We start from the raw sequence: 19,267 nt of genomic DNA, 5'->3' as shown, positions 1-19,267 counted from the left end.
AGATGTCGTCCATTTTTGGGAGTGGATACTGGTCGACATCACACTCGGGGTTGATTGTGACCTTGAAATCCCCACATATTCTCAAGCTTCCGTCGGCTTTTACCACTGGGACAATTGCATTGCCCAACAGCTGTGGCTCACTGGAGATAGGATTCCTTGCTGACACATTCTGTCGAGTTCCATACCCACTTTTTCGCGCAGTGCATACGGTAATGAACGGGCTTTCAGAAATCTTCGAGTTGCATCTTTCTTCATCGCAATGCTGGCAGGAGGTCCCTTCATCAGCCCTGTTCCTGGTTCAAAGAGGTCTTTAACTTTTCTTTCAGCTGTTCTGTGGCACTTGAGATTTCACTTCACTTGTTACCGTGAAAATGTCCAGAACTTCACTGCAGTTGTTGTCGCCAGTTTCGACATTCACAACGTTAGCCTGCAACTTCGTTGGCTTTTTCGGTTTTCCGCTGCTGAAACACATTTTGGCTAAATGCCCTTGCTTTTGACAATTGTAGCACGTCGACATTTTATGCGGAAAGTTCGGAGCATCGTGCGAGTAGTCGCCACAACGAATGCTTGGCCACGATGTCTTTGCCTTGGCGTGCCGAAACTCTGGATTCGTTTTCTTCTTCAAGGCTACGGCGTTAACTTTGTTCGCCGATCCCAAAGCGTTCGCGTGAGGTATACGTTCCACGTTTTGTATCGCCAGTTCTACAGAAGTGACGATATCCACTGCATCTTGAAGGGTGGGGGACTTTGGCTTCGTGTGGAGTACCCGTTGGACCATCTTTTCTCGCAATCCGATGACGAATCTGTCACGCAGGTTTCGTTCCAATGCGCTACCGAAGCCACAATTGTCTGCGATCTTGCGAAGTTCCGCAAGTATTCGCCTACCTTCTCGCCGGTGTTCCGTACGCGGGTTTGAAACTGGTACGTTTCATATATTTCCAACGGTGCCGGATTCAGGTGCTGCTTGAGCAGTGCAATGATGGTGTCATAAGGTTCTTCCCGCGGCTTTTTCGGCGCCAAGAGACTTCGAAGACGACCATACGCCTCCTGGTTGAGGCATGTTATGAGAATCGTGTGCTTGCGAGCCTCGTCGGTGATTCCATTTGCGTCGTAGTAGGATTCTAGATGCTCGGAGTAGTTTGTCCATGTTTCCGCATTCGAATCGAATTGCGGAGGTGCTGCGAACAATGGTTCTGCGTTCCCTGGTTGCACCATGCCACTTGTTGCGCCTCACGCCGAGTAGTCGGGTTTGCTTGGCATTTGTTTTGCTTACTTCTCGTCTTGATCCTATCCTCGTCGCCACTTGTTGACAAGTTCTCCACTTGTGGTGTACCCTGAGTCACCACACCATGGTAATGATGCTGACAACGAACAATGGTACGAACACATTTATTTTCACACCATGTTTCCTTGTCCCACACACCCACAGTTTCCAGACGTGTTTTCTACGTCGGCCAACAGTGCCACGCTCCACAGCGCTGCGAATCGCATCTTTCACGTTTAAAATTGTGGACAAAGAGCTAGATGGGGATGCCAAATTTGGCAGCTACATCCTTCTATTTTTTGCCTCCAGAAACGGCATCTAAGATGGCCATTTTGTCCTCAAGAGTCAATATCTTGCGTTTCTTCGTCGAAGCACTCGTCCTTGGAATGTCACACCTGGTACTGGATGCGTGGACGCGTGTCGTTTCACACAAGCGTGAGGTGTCGAAAACGAGGAGCGAGCCACACGATGGCGTCGTAGCATCGTATAGTGTCAGGTTAGTGAAGAGCAGAGACTTGCGCAGTAACCAAAGAGTGGCGCTGCCAGCGCGTTGAAAAAAAAAACGTTTTTTTTTTTTCCGGCAACATCAACTGGAAAAGCAGAGTGCCGGCTTGGCGGGCTAGGCCAGCTGCAGCAAGCGGCGGGAACACCCGCGGCGGCAAGATCACTGGGTCGAGGGATGCAGGCCCGCCTCGCGCACACTTGCACGCAAGCACATGTGCGCTCGATCTTGTCTCGCATTCGCCGTGAACGCAAGCGCGCCAAGTGCGCCGCCGCCGCTTTGCATTCTGTCGCGGCGGAGAAGGTGCATCCGGTTGCTGCTCGCGCAAAAATGACAAAATTTGGGGCGAAATCTTTGGGTTGTCGGCGGGGAAAATTCTTTATTTCGAGGGGATCACTCGCTGCCACTTCGTTACGTAGAGGTCTCAAATTAATGTGCTTCTATGAAGTAATAGCGAGGAATAGAAAAACTTCATTATATCAAGGAATTCATTATATGGAGGTTCGTTATATGTAGGTTTAACTGTATATCAAAGTGGATTAAGGTGCTGTCAAGCTGAAGAACCAAGATCCAATGATTCATGCTGTCGTGGTTTCTAGCCCTCCCGTCTTTTTCATGCTCTGGATTGTGCAAGGACATTGTGCTGGCATGTGAACCTCTATTGAGTCATAGTGTGTAAAGTTTTATCAGTTATATTACGTATAGCCTTTGGTAAAAGAAACAACGCCTGTATGAGCACAAATGCTTCTTTCTCAATTGAGGAGATTGTGGTGCTGGAGGACTGTTGGGTGCTAGTACTTTCTGACATTTTGACCAATGCAGCAGCAGGCAAATAACACATTTCATATTCAGCTCCCATCAGTAACATAGTGGCTGCATTTCTTTTGACAAAAGCTGTGCATTTAGTGTTGTGCCTTGTGGCTGGTGTGAGAATTTTATTATCGGCACCACTTTTGTTCTCTAATTTCTCTGCCTACATGTGTATCACCAGTAGATGAGGAATGCTGTATTCGCATCCCCATTACGTATAATTTGTATATTGTGTGATAGCTTTGGTTAGTGGCTGTACATTTGTGAATTTCCCTTCATGTGTGTGACTTGTACCTCCAGCTTATGGTCTGTGGGCATGAAAAGATGTGATCTGCTCTATTCATCTCACCTTTTTATTGCCTTTTAAGTGTAGTAATTTTTTTTATAATTTTTTTTCATAATACTCTGCCATGTCATTGTCTTCGTGCATGGAAGAATTCCTTTACAGCAGTTGAATGACCTGCCTTCGCTAAGAGTTCAGAGTCTTTTCAGGAGGATTAAATGAATCACTGTGCTTGATGAGTGCATTGCTAATGTTTTTCTTTTTGTTTGATATTATAATGATAACCTCTGTTGCAATCGTTTGTTAATAAACATGATCTTTCTTACTTTTATAGTCTCCTTAGCGTTTTGTTATCTTCGATGCTCCAATAGAATATCAGTGATAGCACTGTCATCAATGGTGACAATATCAATGATGGCATTGCCCCGGGTCATGTCTTCGCAAGGTCCTTCTAACTTCATGGCTAGTCATAGAAAGAGCCTCTGTATCTTGTCCATCACTTCTTCGAATGAAAGTAGCTTGGCTGCTCTGGGAGCTGTGCAGGTCAGTATAGAATTCTTCTGCTGCTTTTACTATGTCATCGAAAATGCTGATGATATTATACCCTGCTTATCTTTCAGTGAATACATCTTGCCTTGTCCTTTGCCAAGTTTTCTTCTCACTGATTTCATGCCGCATCCATATTTTACTTCCTCAATCTTTTCCATGTTATAATTTCGAATATCCCGTACTTTCTTCTTGATGATCCATTTTGACAGTTCAGCCAATTCCGTATGATCTCTTGAGTTTGACACTTTCTTATTTTATAATTTCTTTACGAGTTCCTTTGTTACTTGGGAGAGCTTACCTACTGGTTGCCTAGGTGCCTTACCTCCCACTTCAATTGCTGCTTCTGAGATCAGCCTAGTTACAGTTTCATTCATTACCTCTATGTTGTCTTCATCTTCCTGTTCTAAAGCTGCATATTTGTTTGCGAGCACCAGCCTGAATTGGTCTGCTTTTACCATTACTGCATCTAGGTTGGCCTGTTTCTTCTTGACTAATTTTACTCTTTCTCTCCTCAAATTGAGAGAAATCTTACAACTCACTAACCTATCGTCACTGCACTTGAGCCTACCTAACACTTCTACATCCTGCACTATGCTAGGATCGCCGGAGAGCATGAAATCTGTTTCATACCTTGTTTCTCCTTTAGGGCTTTTCCAGGTCCGCTTCCTCTTGCTGCGCTTCCTGAAGAAGGTATTCATTATTCGGAGCCTATTCTTTTCCACGAATTCTACCAACATCTCTCCTCTATCGTTCCTAGAATTGATGCCATAGTTGCCAATTGATTGCTCACCAGCCTGATTTTTCGCCACTTTTGCATTGAAGTTGCCCATGACTAACGTATACTATGTTTGCACCTTTCTTATCGCCAATTTAACATCTTCATAAAACTGTTCTATTTCTTCATTGTGACTGGAGGTTGGGGCATAGGCTTGTACTGAGAGGGTATCAGTGGTAATAAAGCTGAATAGGAGGTAAAGAATGAAGGTAGTACAAGCCTATGCCTCAACCTCCAGTCACAATGAAGAAATAGAACAGTTTTATGAAGATGTTAAATTGGCGATAAGAAAGGTGCAAACATAATATACGTTAGTCATGGGCAACTTCAATGCAAAAGTGTGGAGAAAGCAGGCTGGTGAGCAATCAATTGGCAACTACGGCATCAATTCTAGGAACGATAGAGGAGAGATGTTGGTAGAATTCACAGAAACGAATAGGCTCCGAATAATGAATATATATATATATATTTGTCAGCTATATATTTTCCTATATATGCCGACATAATTTGTGACATAGTAAAACAGCTCAAAGGATGAAAGAGAGCAATGCTGGAGCAACATCTGACCACAGTATGCAGAAATACTGACCTTTGAACATTGCTGTGTGTTCTGTAATGTCAAGCATGAATATGTATCATGAACTGTACTATTGGGTGCCAGACTGTGAGTTTGTAACAGGTTCAATTAAGGTATACAGTAAAATGGGATGTGCTTTTTTTTATAAGCTGTAGACCTGTCATAATGAGAGTTACTGCTGTAGCAAACATTAAAAAAAAACGAACTCTTGTACCCTATAAAGTTGCAAAACCTGCAGTTTTGGCAACCATGCGATCCGACGAATAGAACACCTAAACAGGACTTTTGGTGATCAGCAACATATTTTTTTTATATAATGTGTACAGGTACTTTCGAGTACAACACACATCCCATTCTCTACCGTATGCTGACAGCATTGGCAATGCAAAGAATATCAAAGGCACAGGCGGTGTGCATAAGCATAAACATGTTCATTGCATTGTGCATACTTACGGGCACCCTGTGCTTGCAACTGGCTTTGGGTTAGCAAAGAGAGTATATGGATGTAAATGGTACATGATTAACATCGAGGAAACTAAAGTCTTTGTTACAGGGTCTCTCACCAGGTTTCGCCATTGTAAAGACGTGTAACGGATACATGACGTGCTGACGATCATGTCTACAAAGTATGACGGCACTGTGTGCAGCTAAAACAGCTGAAATTTCAAACCAAACGCCGCGCACCCTCTCTCTTGAGGAAGCTTTGCTGCCGGCTAGAGAGTCGAGGTGACATGCTGAAATGCTCAGATGCCTCTTCGCAGTGAAGTCTTATTTCACTCACTGTGACATGTTGGTTTGTATAATCATCCAATGTGGAAGGTGAAATGTTGCTGCTGTAAATGTGCCATGCAGCAATAAGAGAAAAAAAAAAAAGCCACCGGCTCGACGCCATGGTGCATCCCTCGGCTCTGTAATGGGCTGGTAATGGGAGAAGGCAGGCAATGAACACCACTTTCGAACACTGCTTGAGGCAGAAGGGGAAAACGTCTCCATTGGCTGTGACGCTCGCCTCTTGGCAGCTTGGCAACAGTACCAGTTCATTTCTTCTATCTCCTTCAATAATGTACGGATTTGAAAAATTGCTTCAGTAAAGTGCTTCTTAGACTGCGTTTTACAGCTTGCAGAGTATAACCAAGATTTGCAATGGGGCCTGGCTAGGGGCCTTCTAAAGGTACCACAGCCAGCTACTGTATTTATGCTGCAGTGTCATGCAATTCTTTACTATTCAACATAGCATAGTCTGAATACACGCATAAGAGTCCGCACAGGCTAGGAGCCATTTCAGTGCCCCTCAGACTTTTGTGAAAAGCAGCAAGCTGAAGAAACATTTGCAGCCACATAAGCGAGCAACCATATCACTGTACCATCTTCTTTAAGTCCTTTGTACTGGCAGATAAATTGTGGACACATGAAAACACAGCACCATGATGCCACAGAGTAGGGAGCAGTGACATTGGTGTACTTTTTGGAATAAATGTAGTTTGAATAGGGAACCTCTGTAGTACATGCACAGTATGCTGTGTGGTGTTCTTATGCCTTGGGTAGAGGGCACAAGTTTTGCTTTGTTTTGTCATATGTTGAACCGTGAATTAACGTTTATTTCACTGTAGTCTAACAAGTTGCAAAGAAATTTGTTATAGTGAGACTGCTTGTATTACAGTAACCATATTTATACAGTATACCTGCATGGGAAAGCTCCACAAAGTTAAAAGCAATCATCCATCAACTATGCCTTGAGAACAGTTGTGTTTGCAGTAAAAATAGCCATGATAAATTCTGAATGTATGGTCAGCTATCGGGACTTTTTGGTCTCCTCCAAATTTACTGCTGCTTAAATGAACATTCTTGTAAGTTTAAAAGCCCCTCACCAGGTTTAGCCATTGCTAACAGACTGGAGGAATGGGTAGGTCAGGCGATGACAAAAAATTCAACAAACCTCTAGAGAACCTTGCTTCCTGCTGGAAAATAAAGGTCGTACGCATAAACGTGTTAGATGCACAGTCTTCGACATCATCAACTAAGTCGTGTGACTGGTAAAGCATCGAATACAGAACGTGCTAAACCACAACGGGAGGGGTATCGTGCCGTGAAAGATGAAGTAAAAGAATAAAGTTGGCTTGGCTTCTAAGATACCTGAGATGCGATCCCATGTCTTCAGTATCTGAGAAGGCAGGGAAGGAATGTCACTTGCGAACACTAGTCGAAGTAAATTGGGTGTCTGCTCTGGCAGTGAAGCATGCCTCCTGGCAACACAGTAACAACATTTTGATTCCTTCTATCTCCCCTAATGATGAACCAATTTGAAAAATTCTTGCAGTAAGACATTGTCCTGGTGGCACCTTACAACATTGAGTGTATAACCGAAATATCAGAATGAGCCTGGCGAAAGGACATATAAAAGATGTTACATGCGTCTTACAAAAGCTAACTGCATATCATTAGTTGTTAATTGTTAATGCTCTCGGTAATTGGAAAGACCTGTGTGCTGAGGTATGGCCGGTATGTGGGGGCTTTGTTTTGGAGATGAACAATATTTCCAGGTTCTCGGGACTTAGGAATAAAGCTGCACTCAAAAAAGAACCTATTTCATCATCTTGGTAAACAGCATCTTTTTCTTTGTGGCAGTCACTCCTTTGTTGCACGGAATATTTTGAACGTAAAAAGTAATCAACATTCTTGTCTCATTTGTGTCATTAGCGTATCTTCTAAATAAAGGACACCTTGAAACACTCATTTATCGCTTGAGGTTTAATGTACTTGTCCTCTTTTCCCTCTTTAATTACAAAGTGTAATCTGGCTGAGAAGAAAGAAACATGCTTTAATTTGATGCTGGAGATGTCTGATTGCATCATGAAGCCGAATTGATAGCAAAAGATCAATTAGAATCATCGTCCTCTGGTTCAATATTCTTAGACACTTAGTTCACAGCAATGCTTATTCTGGACTTCATTCTGGATAAGGGCTGTACTGTTTCTTCCATTCATTATTTACCCGTGGAATTTTATTGGCTTATCGCTAAGAAGGCTTACCCTAGGTGTTAATGTTTTGTACTGCTTCTTGCGGAAGGTGAGCTTCTCTTCTGTGTCACTTTTTCTCCGGGTTTTGTAATGATTTTCCTGTTCTTCAACACCAGGGTACTGTTGTCCTGTCGTATATAAATTATAAAATTAAATTTTAGAATCGGCAGATTCACAAATTCGTACCATTGTGGTGTCGAATCCTCCCTTTCTTTCTTGCTGTGGATTGTGTGATGACATTGTTGTAGCATCATGGAACTTTATTGAGTCATATTAATCATATTGCGCAAAGTTTCATATTGTATGTACAGCCTTTGTCAAAGAAATGACGCCAATAGGAGCACGAGCGCTGATTTGTATTTGAAAAATAGTCGCAGTTTCGCCCGAAAGGTGAATCATCGATTGCGATAGCAAATTAGTAGACAGCTATACGAAGTAAGGATAGTTTTATTGGCTGTATAAAGTTGAAAATATTCGCTTACTAACTAAATAAACAAGCACGGTGTCACTCGCGCACAGGTAAACATGAACACATCTCGCTCGATGACCGCGGAAACTGTCTAAAACGGTGGAATGGGAGAGCGCACTTGCAGCAGTCAGCGGCTTCCACGCGAACTAAACTTCGAAAGCACAGCGCATACGAAGCTACCGGCACTTGGCGCATGCACTTTTGCACTTTGTACCCATCGCAGATCGCTTTGAAGATGATGTCCCTGCGGCACACACTTCGGCCACATAGCAGATCGCTTTCAAGATACGGTGCCCACGCAGAAGCTCTGTTAGTAGCAGCCGCAAGAGCAGAACGCACCCCGTACCCCTACCGTCTCTGTCGCCTCCTCCCCGTGCCCCACGAGCGAAGAGTGCGCGCTTCCGGCCACCTTCCTCTCTCGCGTGCACGAGATTAAGCACTGTGGTTGCCGGCTCACCCTCGCAAGCTTTCACTCGCACACACAATGCACGTCGCGCAGCGACGATTTTATTGCCCTTGGACCTACGACAGCGACGGCAAAAATGCGCTTGGAGTGTCCATATAATTGATATCGCAATAAAATTCTCGGTGCTGTAATGCTGTGATGAGTGAATACTCTTTGATGCTTTGACAAACACAGCAGGAAGCCGACTAGACATTTCGTATTCAGGTGTCATCAATAACATAATGGCTCATACTTTTGATGATGGCTGTGCTTTTAATGTGCCATGTGGCCGGCGTAAGATGTTTATCCTTGACAACACTGTTGTTCTCCACTTTCTCTACCTGCTTTGTGTATCTCTAGTAGACGAAGAACGCTGTATTCTCATCCCAACTATGTGGAATTTGAAGAATGTTTGATGGCTTTTTTATAGTGCCTGTATGTTTGTGAATATTTATTCATCTGTGAGACTGGTTTCTTCGCTATTTTTTCTGGGGTTATTTGTATTCTTCTCGTATGCCTCACTGTGGTGGCTTAGCGGTTATGGTGTTGCACTGCTAAACACGGTAGTCGTGGGGTCAAACCTTGGCCCTGGCAGCCACAGTTTGATGGGGACGAAATGTGAAAATGCTCATGTGCTGTGCATTGGGTGAACGTTAACGATCTCCAATTGGTCAAAATTAATCCTCAGTCCCCTACTACAGCGTCCCTCATAATCAGATGGTGGTTTTGCCACATAAAACCCCAAAATTCAATAATTATTGAATCAGATTTTTATACATATTGGATCTACTAGGTGTACTCTTTCCAAGAGCCTTCTTTCTTATAGCTCTATTTGACCCACAGTGTAAGAATAGACTAGGTGTCTGAACGAGGCGGCCGCGCCAATGATTTTTTTGGTTGTGGTGTACGTCTCTCTCGGCACATGGCGTGGATCATTGGGGGGTCAACCACAGCAGCTGGTGCAGTGTGCGGGGCTTCTCTGCCATGTGCACAGAGGAGTTGAGTGGTAGCTCTTGGAAGTTCATTTATATTTGCCACTGAATGCACTTTTTATCAGATTTTAATGAGGGCTCATCATTAGCACTAGCATCTGTGCATTCTGATTTTGGCATTAAGTGCAATTTGGTTTTCGTTGTGCAGGTTCAAAGCATTCATCCTGTACAATAACTACCAAGGATGATAAGTCACAGAAAGGACACCTCCACCACTGTGATCACTGTGACTATAAAACCAGAAGACCGTCCGACCTGAAAGTACATACTAGGGTCCACACAGGTGAGCATCCTTTTGTGCCCTTTGTGCTCTTACAGCTTCTCACGCAGATCCTGCCTGATTATTCGTTTACGCATTCATGCAGGTGACAAGCCATTTCAGTGCCCTTCATGCTCTCTGAGCTTCTCAAAAAAGGGCACTCTTGACACACACCAGCGTGTCCACACCGGTGAACGGCCATTTAAATGCCATTTGTGCCCTCGGAGCTTCTCACACAGAAACGCTCTAAAGGTTCATTTGCGCATCCACTTTGGCGAGCGGCCATATCAGTGCCCCTCGTGCCCTCAGACTTTTGTGGATAGGACGCATCTGAATGTTCACCTACGCATCCACACGGGTGAGCGGCCATATCAGTGCCCCTCGTGCCCTCAGAGTTTCATACAGAGCAGCTACTTGAAGGTTCACCTACGCATCCACTCAGGCGAGCGACCATACCGCTGTACCATCTGCTCCAAGTCCTTTGTGCGGTCTTATCACTTGAAGACACATATGAAAACACACCGCCGTGACAGCCCTGAGTAAGTCACTAGCCTTGTCAGTGTGCATTATGTATTAGGCAGAGCCTAAAATGACGAATCTATATACCTGCGCAGTATGCTGCATAGCGTTCTGGTGCATCAGCAAGCAAGTGTTGATATTCATGTTTTATATGTACTTCTTTTTTTGTTCCTCTCTTGAAATAAGGGGTAGTCTACGTAAGGATGGTAAGTCACAGAAAGGACACCTCCACCACTGTGATCACTGTGACTATAAAACCAGAAGACCATCCGACCTGAAAGCACATGTTAGGGTCCACACAGGTGAGCATCCTTTTGTGCCCTTTGTGCTCTTACAGCTTCTCACGCAGATCCTGCCTGATTATTCATTTGCGCATTCATGCAGGTGACAAGCCATTTCAGTGCCCGTCATGCTCTTTGAGCTTCTCAAAAAAGGGCACTCTTGACACACACCAGCGTGTCCACACCGGTGAACGGCCATTTAAATGCCATTTGTGCCCTCAGAGCTTCTCACACAGAAACGCTTTAAAGAGCCATTTGCGCATTCACACGGGTGAGCGGCCGTATCAGTGCCCCTCTTGCCCTTGGACTTTTGTAGATAGGAACCATCTGAATGTTCACCTACGCATCCACACGGGTGAGCGGCCATATCAGTGCCCCTCGTGCCCGCGCACTTTCATGCAGAGGAGCCATCTGAATGCTCACCTACGCATCCACTCAGGCGAGCGACCATACCAATGCACCATCTGCTCCAAGTCCTTTGTGCGGTCTAGTAGCTTAAGCAAACATAAGAAAACACAGCACTGTGACAGCCCTGAGTAAGTTGCCAGCCTTGTAGGTGTACCACAATTATTAGGGAGAGTCCAAAATTATGAATCTACATACCTGCGCAGTATGCTGCATGGCTTTGTGGTAAATCAGGTAGCAAGTGCAGATACGTTGTGATATGTTAAGCTGCCAAGCGACTTCACGAGATGTTTTGGCATAATCCAACATGTTGCAGGGAAGGTGGGCTGATATTGTTTTCATTACACTAATAGTATTCCTGCGGTATCACGTGCAGTGATATTTATTCAGCAAGCTGTGCAACCATTCCGTGGTGCGGAAACAGCTCAAATTTTAAATGAAAGCCTGTGTGCACTTCCTGTGGAGGGGGCCCAGCATTTAGGTGGGGCATCAAGATCACACATATAAAGGCCTCAACAATTACAGTCAGTGTTTGATTATTTGGACTCCGTAGGGACTGCAAAAATGTCAGAAAAATTGAGTAGTCCGAAAAAAAAATCTGTTGCTTTCGCTGCCCTGAGGAGCTCAGATTTCTACAGCGACGTTCGAAATTACTCTGAAGGCCGCCAGTACATTCATTTGGTGTCTCGGTGCTCGTACTACGACAGGAAATGGCGGTTGTGTGCGTGTGTCGTTAAGGAACACATACATCTGTCTTGTGACAGTGGCCTCTTTCCGCTCTTGGTATGCTTCACTGCAATACTTGCGTATATTTGATCGCATAACATTGTTGTACTGCAGCAAAGCTGACTTTGGAAATCGGCTTTATGCCACGAGACTGGCCGTACTTTCCACACTACGAAGCTATCGGCAAGGATGATGGAAATGGAGTCGGTGCCATTTCCGACAGCGGTGGATCCTTTGCATAAAAACACAGCAAACAAGGCAGAAAGAAGGAACCTGGAGACTCGTGATGTACATGTGATGTCGTTTCTCGTTTCGGATATCAGAGAAGGCTAGAAAGAAATGGGACTGGCAGTCACTAGTAGGAAAGGGGGTGTCTGTGTTAGCAGCGAAGCTCGCCTCCTCGCAACATGGTGACCTCACATTTCAATTCCTTCTATCTCCTTTAATCATGAACCAGTTTTAAAGATTATTGTGGTGAAATGCGCCCCCAACGGATCTTAAAAAGTTCCAGTGTCTAAGCAAAATTTCTGATAGGGCTCTGTGGGATGCGTTGGTCTGTACTCGTGTGCACCGGAAAAGCTGACTGCATATGGTTTTTATCCCAGACCAAGATGAATTGCTTGTCAACTGCAAAGGTTTGTTTCTGAGAAACCCATATAGATTTCCTTTTGAGTTTCATACTACAGTCAGGTTGATGACAACTTTTTCATTTCATGTTTTTTAAGTGTAAAGGGGCCTTGTAACACATTGATAAAATCTTTGGTAAAAGAAGGAGCACAAATGCTAATTTCTCATTGGGGAGTTTGCGGTGCCGGAGTGTTTTACGTTCTATACTCCATCTCACAAGTATCTTGCACCACTGCCAAAGGTACGAGGCGTACATAAGCATTGTAGTTCCAGGCATAACTGGCTGATTATTGGCTGAAATTGGCATGATACGGCACAGCGCTAGACGACAAGAAAGGGAACCGAGGGGCCCGATTAATATTAATCATATCATAAGAAGCCAACTAACAATGACACCAAGGATAGGTGACATGTTATGGTCTTTGCGCATGCACGTCTTATACCGAGAATTACTGTGGCACTTACCGCCGGTAATGGTAATAGCCACCCTGACCGGGGCACTTATGAAAAAATGGCAGCACCCATACAGTGCCGACCACCCACTTCGGTTTGAATTCACACTTTCTACTGGCTGTATGCCCGTCCGAAAGAAACCAGGGGCAAAATCCGTGATCGATAAGTCTCATCACAAGCTGAGGTCAAATCATTAGGTAGGTTTTCTCGTAATTATTGAGATCGGCTGTTTGGTTTAACTGCAGATGCAGTGCTAAGCCGTAAAACTGGCTTGATTTATAGTTAGCAGATGTCGCCACACCATTAGAACTGGTGATGCATTGACGATGAGGAATGCTATAAAGGCCTAGGCTGGTATTTTGTAGCAATGCCTTTCCGATGCTAATGCCTTTTCGTGCTTTCCGCATCTGGTCAGTGGTCAGAGCGACGGTCCACTCACGTTATCAGCTGGATCAGCCGAACGTGAGCGGTGGATGATAAGACTATCATAGAATAAAGCATAACGCATCGCTACAAAATACTGACCCTAATTGTTCACTGCATCATTAATTTACTACCCCACTCTAGCATGGTAAGTGGTGGCGGTAGGGAGAAAACGCCAAGTAGATGCTGAACAGATGCTGTGACGCAGGTGAACATTTAGCAGGTTGTTCGCCCTTACCACTTGCTAAGGAGGCAGCAAGGTAACTGCAGGGAAGGCGTAAAGGTGAAGCGAAGCCCCGCTGTCGCATACATGTAAACGAAGCTTATGGTAATGGCATCAAAGCACATTTTGTGTCAAAATACCAACTATGATGGATGTACAGACAGGATGCCAAGCAGAGGCTGAACACAGTGCGGATTAGCACATCTCAAGGCGCTTTCGGCCTTCCTGTTGGTTAAGAAATTGTGTAGTTTCCGCAACGCTGCAAGGAACTACTGAGATAGAGTATAGTTCTCTCTGACATTTCGACCACCGCAGCAGGAGGCGACAAGACGTTTCATATTCATCTTCCATCAGTAACAGAGTGACCATATTTCTTTTGAAAGAGGCTTTGTATTTAGTATTGTGCCTTGCGGCTGGTCTAAAAGGTTCATTGTTGGCTACACGTTTGTTCCCTACTTTCTCTGCCGGCATGTGTATCACTAGCAGATAAAGAATGCTGTGTTCGCAACCTCATGCACTGTATAGGATTTGCAAGATGTAGAATAGCTTTTGTTAGTGGGTGCACCTTTGCGAATTTTCTTTCATGTGTGTGACTGGTACTTCCAGTTTATGTTCTTTGGGCATGAAAAGATGTGATCTCTTCCATTCATCCCACATTTTTATTGCCTTTTGTATGTATAAGTCTTCGTTTAGAATAATATTTTTTTATTTCTCTGAGCCATGTTGTTGTCTTCATTTATGGAAGCATTCCTTTACAGCAGTTGAATGACCTGCCTTCACTAAGAATTCACAGTCTTTTCAGGAGGACTGTATCAATCATTGTGCTTGATGAGTGCATTGCTAATGTTGTTTATATGTTTTATTTTTGTTTGCACTTATTATGATAACCTCTCGTGCAATCATTTCTTAATAAAAATAATCTTTTTCTTTCCTGTTTTTATAGTCTCTTTAGCATTTTATTCTCTTTGATGCTCCAATAAAATATCGTTGATGGTACTTGCAAGTTTTATTTCTTATTGCCATTGAGTGACTTTGCTATGACTTATTCATAACCAATGTAATATGTGAGCCAGTTCCTAAATTTCATGTGTATTGTTTTCAATTTTTTTTCATTCCTACATTGGTTTATCTAAGACACTGGCAAATTTGTCGCCACTGCTGTTCCATGTCTGATACACAGTTTATACGAATGTTTGAATACCCTGAAAAGCCTTTAGTCTGAAAACCACATTTTCAGAGCCTTACGTGTTTTAGAATATTTATGGGTTCTTAAAATTTTTGAAGAATAATTTTGTGTTAGCTTAGCAGTAGCTGAATGAATATTCAGACATGGGGAGAAAAATATGTCAGGACTATGAAAACCTCTTGACATCTTTATTCTGAAAGTGGCTTTAAAAACGTTTTGTTGCTTTACTATGCGTATCTATCCTAGGGCACAACGGCAGAATGTATTTCACCCGATGTCATGATGAAATTTTTGCAGTGTCTAGCACCAAATCCTGTTTTGACGGCTGTGTAGTGAGTCGCCTGTCATGCTTATAGTTAACATGTGGTGGCTCTCAAACACTTGAGGAATGGTCTGCTTGTAGCCAGAGAGCATACTGTACCTGGAAATTGTCAGTGACCGTCGTGCTATTTAATGTGGTAAATATGACCATCAAAGAAACTCTTGGGATACCAAATACAGTGTTTTAGGTTTTTTGTTAATGCAAATTCGAGGTGAGGTTGTTTATAAAGAGTTTGATCAGCCTGAACTACTTCTAGTTTGACCTCTTATAGGACAACAGAATATATATCAAGCATTTTATCCTTAGGTGCGAGCAGGTAAGTGAAGAAGTGTTTAATGTTAAACTTGTGATTACTGTTAAGAACGTAAAGTGTGTTGTGGGCAAATTTGGGTATTTTGCCTTGTACATGTATTAAAATGTAAATTCCATGTTTAAAACAACAATTTATGTAATCGCTGAGCAGGATACAGTTCTTGAAAGTCATTTGAAATGGGTACATATGTCTCATCCAAGCCAGCATGAACCTTGGTGCAATATTGATCTGAAGTTTAATTTTGACTGAAGCATGCAAATGTGTCACCTTTTCAAAAGATAATTGTGTGAGAAGCTGGACTAATCTGTCTGTCCTGTTTTTCAGTTTCCAGAAAGGCTCCCGAATTGCACTTGTGCCAGTGTCTGACAGCTAACTTCCTGAGCAGCAATATTAATATTTAGCGTTTGTTTTATGTTCGTAAACACTAAATACTAGCTGTGCATGGCTCACGGTTCTTGCACCATAGCAGTAATACATTTTTATGTACCTGAGCTTGTGAACACTTGAACACTGTTTGCTGAGTGACCCATTTCGCTATTGGAAAAAGAACAACAGCTCAAGCTGTCATGAATTTCAGCGCTCTGGAGACAAGATACTACAATGTGTGCATGATAGACAAATGTAACAGGAAACATGTAAGGCCAAGCAACACATGAATACTTAAACAATAGCACTATGTAGTGTAACCCAGATGTATCGAAATCAAAGGGGATCGCAATATAGTTATATCTATGTATAATTGTAAATATTTAGTATGCCTAGGTGGAGCTTATCTAAAACCTCCGCATGTCTTAGATAATTTCCCGAGATTGTGAAAAGCGAGAATTTATGGATTTGCTGCTACAAGGCTGTGTCACACGCACAAAAGTTTACTTTTTTTTACTTATGAATGTTGCTCCTGCTCCATAGTGGTCTACCATTGACAATGTGTCGCCTGAATAAAAGATTGTGGTGCATCTGGTGCACGTTGATGTCGAGATAAGGTTGAATTGGACCCAGTACGGAAGCAAACCAGCAAGCGCCGTTCCGACATCAGCGCACTTGTTCTGTGAATTGCACCTGTTGTGCCAGGCTGCGTGTAATACTAGTGTCACAAGGCCATTTTTGATCATAATTTAATCGCATCAGGAGCTGATTTTTCAATTACAAGTAGCTCCTTCCTCTAGATTGCTTAAAGGAGCCAATCATGACCAAGAAATTCGATCTCGATCGGGCTCGACATGATCGAAAGTGTGCTGTCTGAAACCGTATTAGCCATATGACTGATCGCCATATGTTGGCAATGAGTAATTCATAAGACTTATTGAGTTTCGGTATCAAAACTCAATTCCTGTTGGAACCAGTCGTCCTCGCTTGTTCGTCCCAAGACCGCCCATTTCTGTATGTGTGACGCTTGGCACTTCGACACATCGCAGTGCCTTCATTCGTGGCCGTTTCCCTTTGACCGCTGCATCAAATAGCCCTGAACGAGACAGCGAACAAACGTTTTACTTGCCAACTTTCAACCCATCGACTGCGAACCACGAAAATGACTGAAACAGCCCAAACAATCAATTTGCCTTAAAGTGTGTCCGGCACGGACCGGGTTGTACAGCATACATGAGTCTTGTGCACTGCTGCCACGACGATCTCTCTGCGAAGTGCAGATATGGCTGATGATGCTTTCGTTAAATCCAAACTGTCGTGTAAAGATCCGTCCTAGTGGGGGTTGGAGTCCGATTCATTTCGGCCACCTGCACAAACCTAAAATGCCGTTAACGGAAAACCCTGGTATTCGAAGCTCATCTCCAAATCGGCACTTCATGTCCGGAGATACTTGGTGATAAGTCGATTGTCATTCACAATTTCTTGTGGAACTAGTAGCGGACCAGGAGGGTGCATACATTCTTGAAGCAGAGTGGTGATATGCTCTCGCTGATAGGGAATGACCAGTTTGCTCCAAGGAGCCATTTATGTGTGCAGAGAGCAAAACTGAGACGCACACCGTGCTTTTTCTTGCTTTACATGTATTGACCATCAGATTCAATGTCGTATTTGACTGCATCTGCCACAATGGGGGCATTTCAAGTTCGTCAGCATTAAATATTTACGATGGCAAAAGAAGCGATCGTGAACTCGTTAGAGACGCACACTTGCTGCGGCATGGTATGGTGGTCAATATATTCAATGAGGCGGTGAACGGGATTGGAATGTACGCTTAGTAGGGTGCCATACTTTTTCATGGGGCTTTCCAAGGAGATGTTGCAACTCTTCAATATAGACAATAACCCGAATAAGTGGGTTCAATATATCTGGATTTGAACGTCAACTACGCACGAAATATCTATTCTATCAACATATACAGAGAAAACAGCACAGAATTAAAATGTCTCGGTTCCTAATTAGCAGAGTATTAAAATAGTCTGACAGACACACGATGTGGCAGTTTCCAAATCAACATGGCTTGAGAAGACGCAACTGTTGTAACTTTGTTGTGATGTAAACTTTGTGATGCTAAGCACGAAGTCGCGGGATGTACTTCCGGCCACCGCGGCCACATTTTAATGGGGGCAAACTGCAAAAGTACCCATGAAGTGGGCATTGAGTGCACATGAAAAACACTCAGGTTGTCGAAATTAATCCGGAGTCCCTCACTATGTTGTGCCTGATAATAAGATTGTGGTTCTGGCACGTAAAACTCCAGAATTGAAATAAATTTTAATTAAAGAATAAGACATGCTGCTTTGTTTTTAAGCTTCCAAACAATTTGTCAAGGTAATTGAATTATATTTTCTATTATGGATACATATTCAAGCTTTGAAATGGAGCTGGGCAGGCCATGTAATGCATAGGATGGATAACTGGTGGACTATTAGGGTTACAGAATGGATACGAAGAGAAGGGAAGCGCAATCGAGGTAGGCAGAAAACCAGATGGGTTGATGAAGTTAAGGATTTTGCAGGCGCAAGTTGGAATACACTAGCGCAAGACAGGGGTAATTGGAGACCGCAGGGAGAGGCCTTCGTCCTGCAGTGGACATGAAATATAGGCTGATGATGATGATGATTCAAGCTTTGAGCTTAATAAAATTTTGTAAGCACTTCGCACTGTTTAGAACACAAAAGAATGCAAACGGAACCCAATGTAGAGCTGGCAGGCTGTTAAGTTTTGCCATGCAAACAAGTGAGATATACACAGAAAAATTTATAAAGGGAACAGTATTGATACACTAGGCCTGGAGAGCTTTTCCTAGTAGCAAAGAGTTGTGTGCTTGCTTGTCCTGGCATTCATACTTACAAGCCATAAAGTGTACCGTGAACTTAGTTTGTTCACGTTGTGCTGCAAAGTACCATCAAAAAAAGCTTACCGATATATCATACAATGATCTAAAAAGTAATGTGCGTTACATGATATGTCATTGCACCATGAACTTTGTATATATCACACAATCATCGATGAACTGATGCACAGTAGATAAAGTACCATCAGGGAGATCATTTATATATAGGCAAAACAATAAGCATTATCACCTGATGATCTCCTTAACGCACTGGAACATGAGAGGATGTTCTGCTGCTGCTTACAATGTATTGAAAATGGCATCAAAGAAATGCTGCTGTCGAGGTGATTACAGAGGCCAGTGCTTTCATTTCAAAGATGAAGCATTTCTGCTGTACCTTGCCAAAGGCTTTAGCACAATCAGCACATAGCATGTAGACGTCTACAATAGAATGTCTGGAAGAATGTAAGTTAGCAAAAAAATGGAATAACTGACTTTTGCAATTGCCATTAGAAGCCATGCTGGCATACGCGGAATGTTTTCATTTTTCCAGGGGCCTAACCTGCTTTCCGAACCCCACCCATTTGT

At 43.3% G+C, this 19,267-nt stretch overlaps 1 protein-coding gene across 3 annotated transcripts in view; it reads left to right on the top strand.

Annotated features, from left to right (window-relative positions):
- The window catches only part of LOC119454348 (zinc finger protein 135-like), a 267,008-nt gene extending 252,632 nt beyond the window's left edge, over positions 1-14,376 (top strand). For 2 of the 3 annotated variants that reach the window (XM_049668379.1, XM_049668380.1), the window contains 2 exons: positions 10,648-10,763; positions 10,846-14,376. In XM_049668379.1, the coding sequence (XP_049524336.1) occupies positions 10,648-10,763; positions 10,846-11,282 (553 nt within the window). In that variant the 3' untranslated portion in view covers positions 11,283-14,376. Of the gene's footprint in view, positions 1-9,831; positions 9,967-10,048; positions 10,482-10,647; positions 10,764-10,845 lie in introns of all 3 variants that reach the window. The other variant, XM_049668381.1, reaches the window with a different exon arrangement.
- The last annotated feature ends 4,891 nt before the right edge of the window (positions 14,377-19,267 follow it).

The sequence above is a fragment of the Dermacentor silvarum genome, chromosome 5 (genome assembly GCF_013339745.2).
Source record: "Dermacentor silvarum isolate Dsil-2018 chromosome 5, BIME_Dsil_1.4, whole genome shotgun sequence".
In the NCBI taxonomy this organism is placed as follows: Eukaryota; Metazoa; Arthropoda; class Arachnida; order Ixodida; family Ixodidae; genus Dermacentor; species Dermacentor silvarum.
This window is presented reverse-complemented; position numbering and strand designations above follow the sequence as displayed.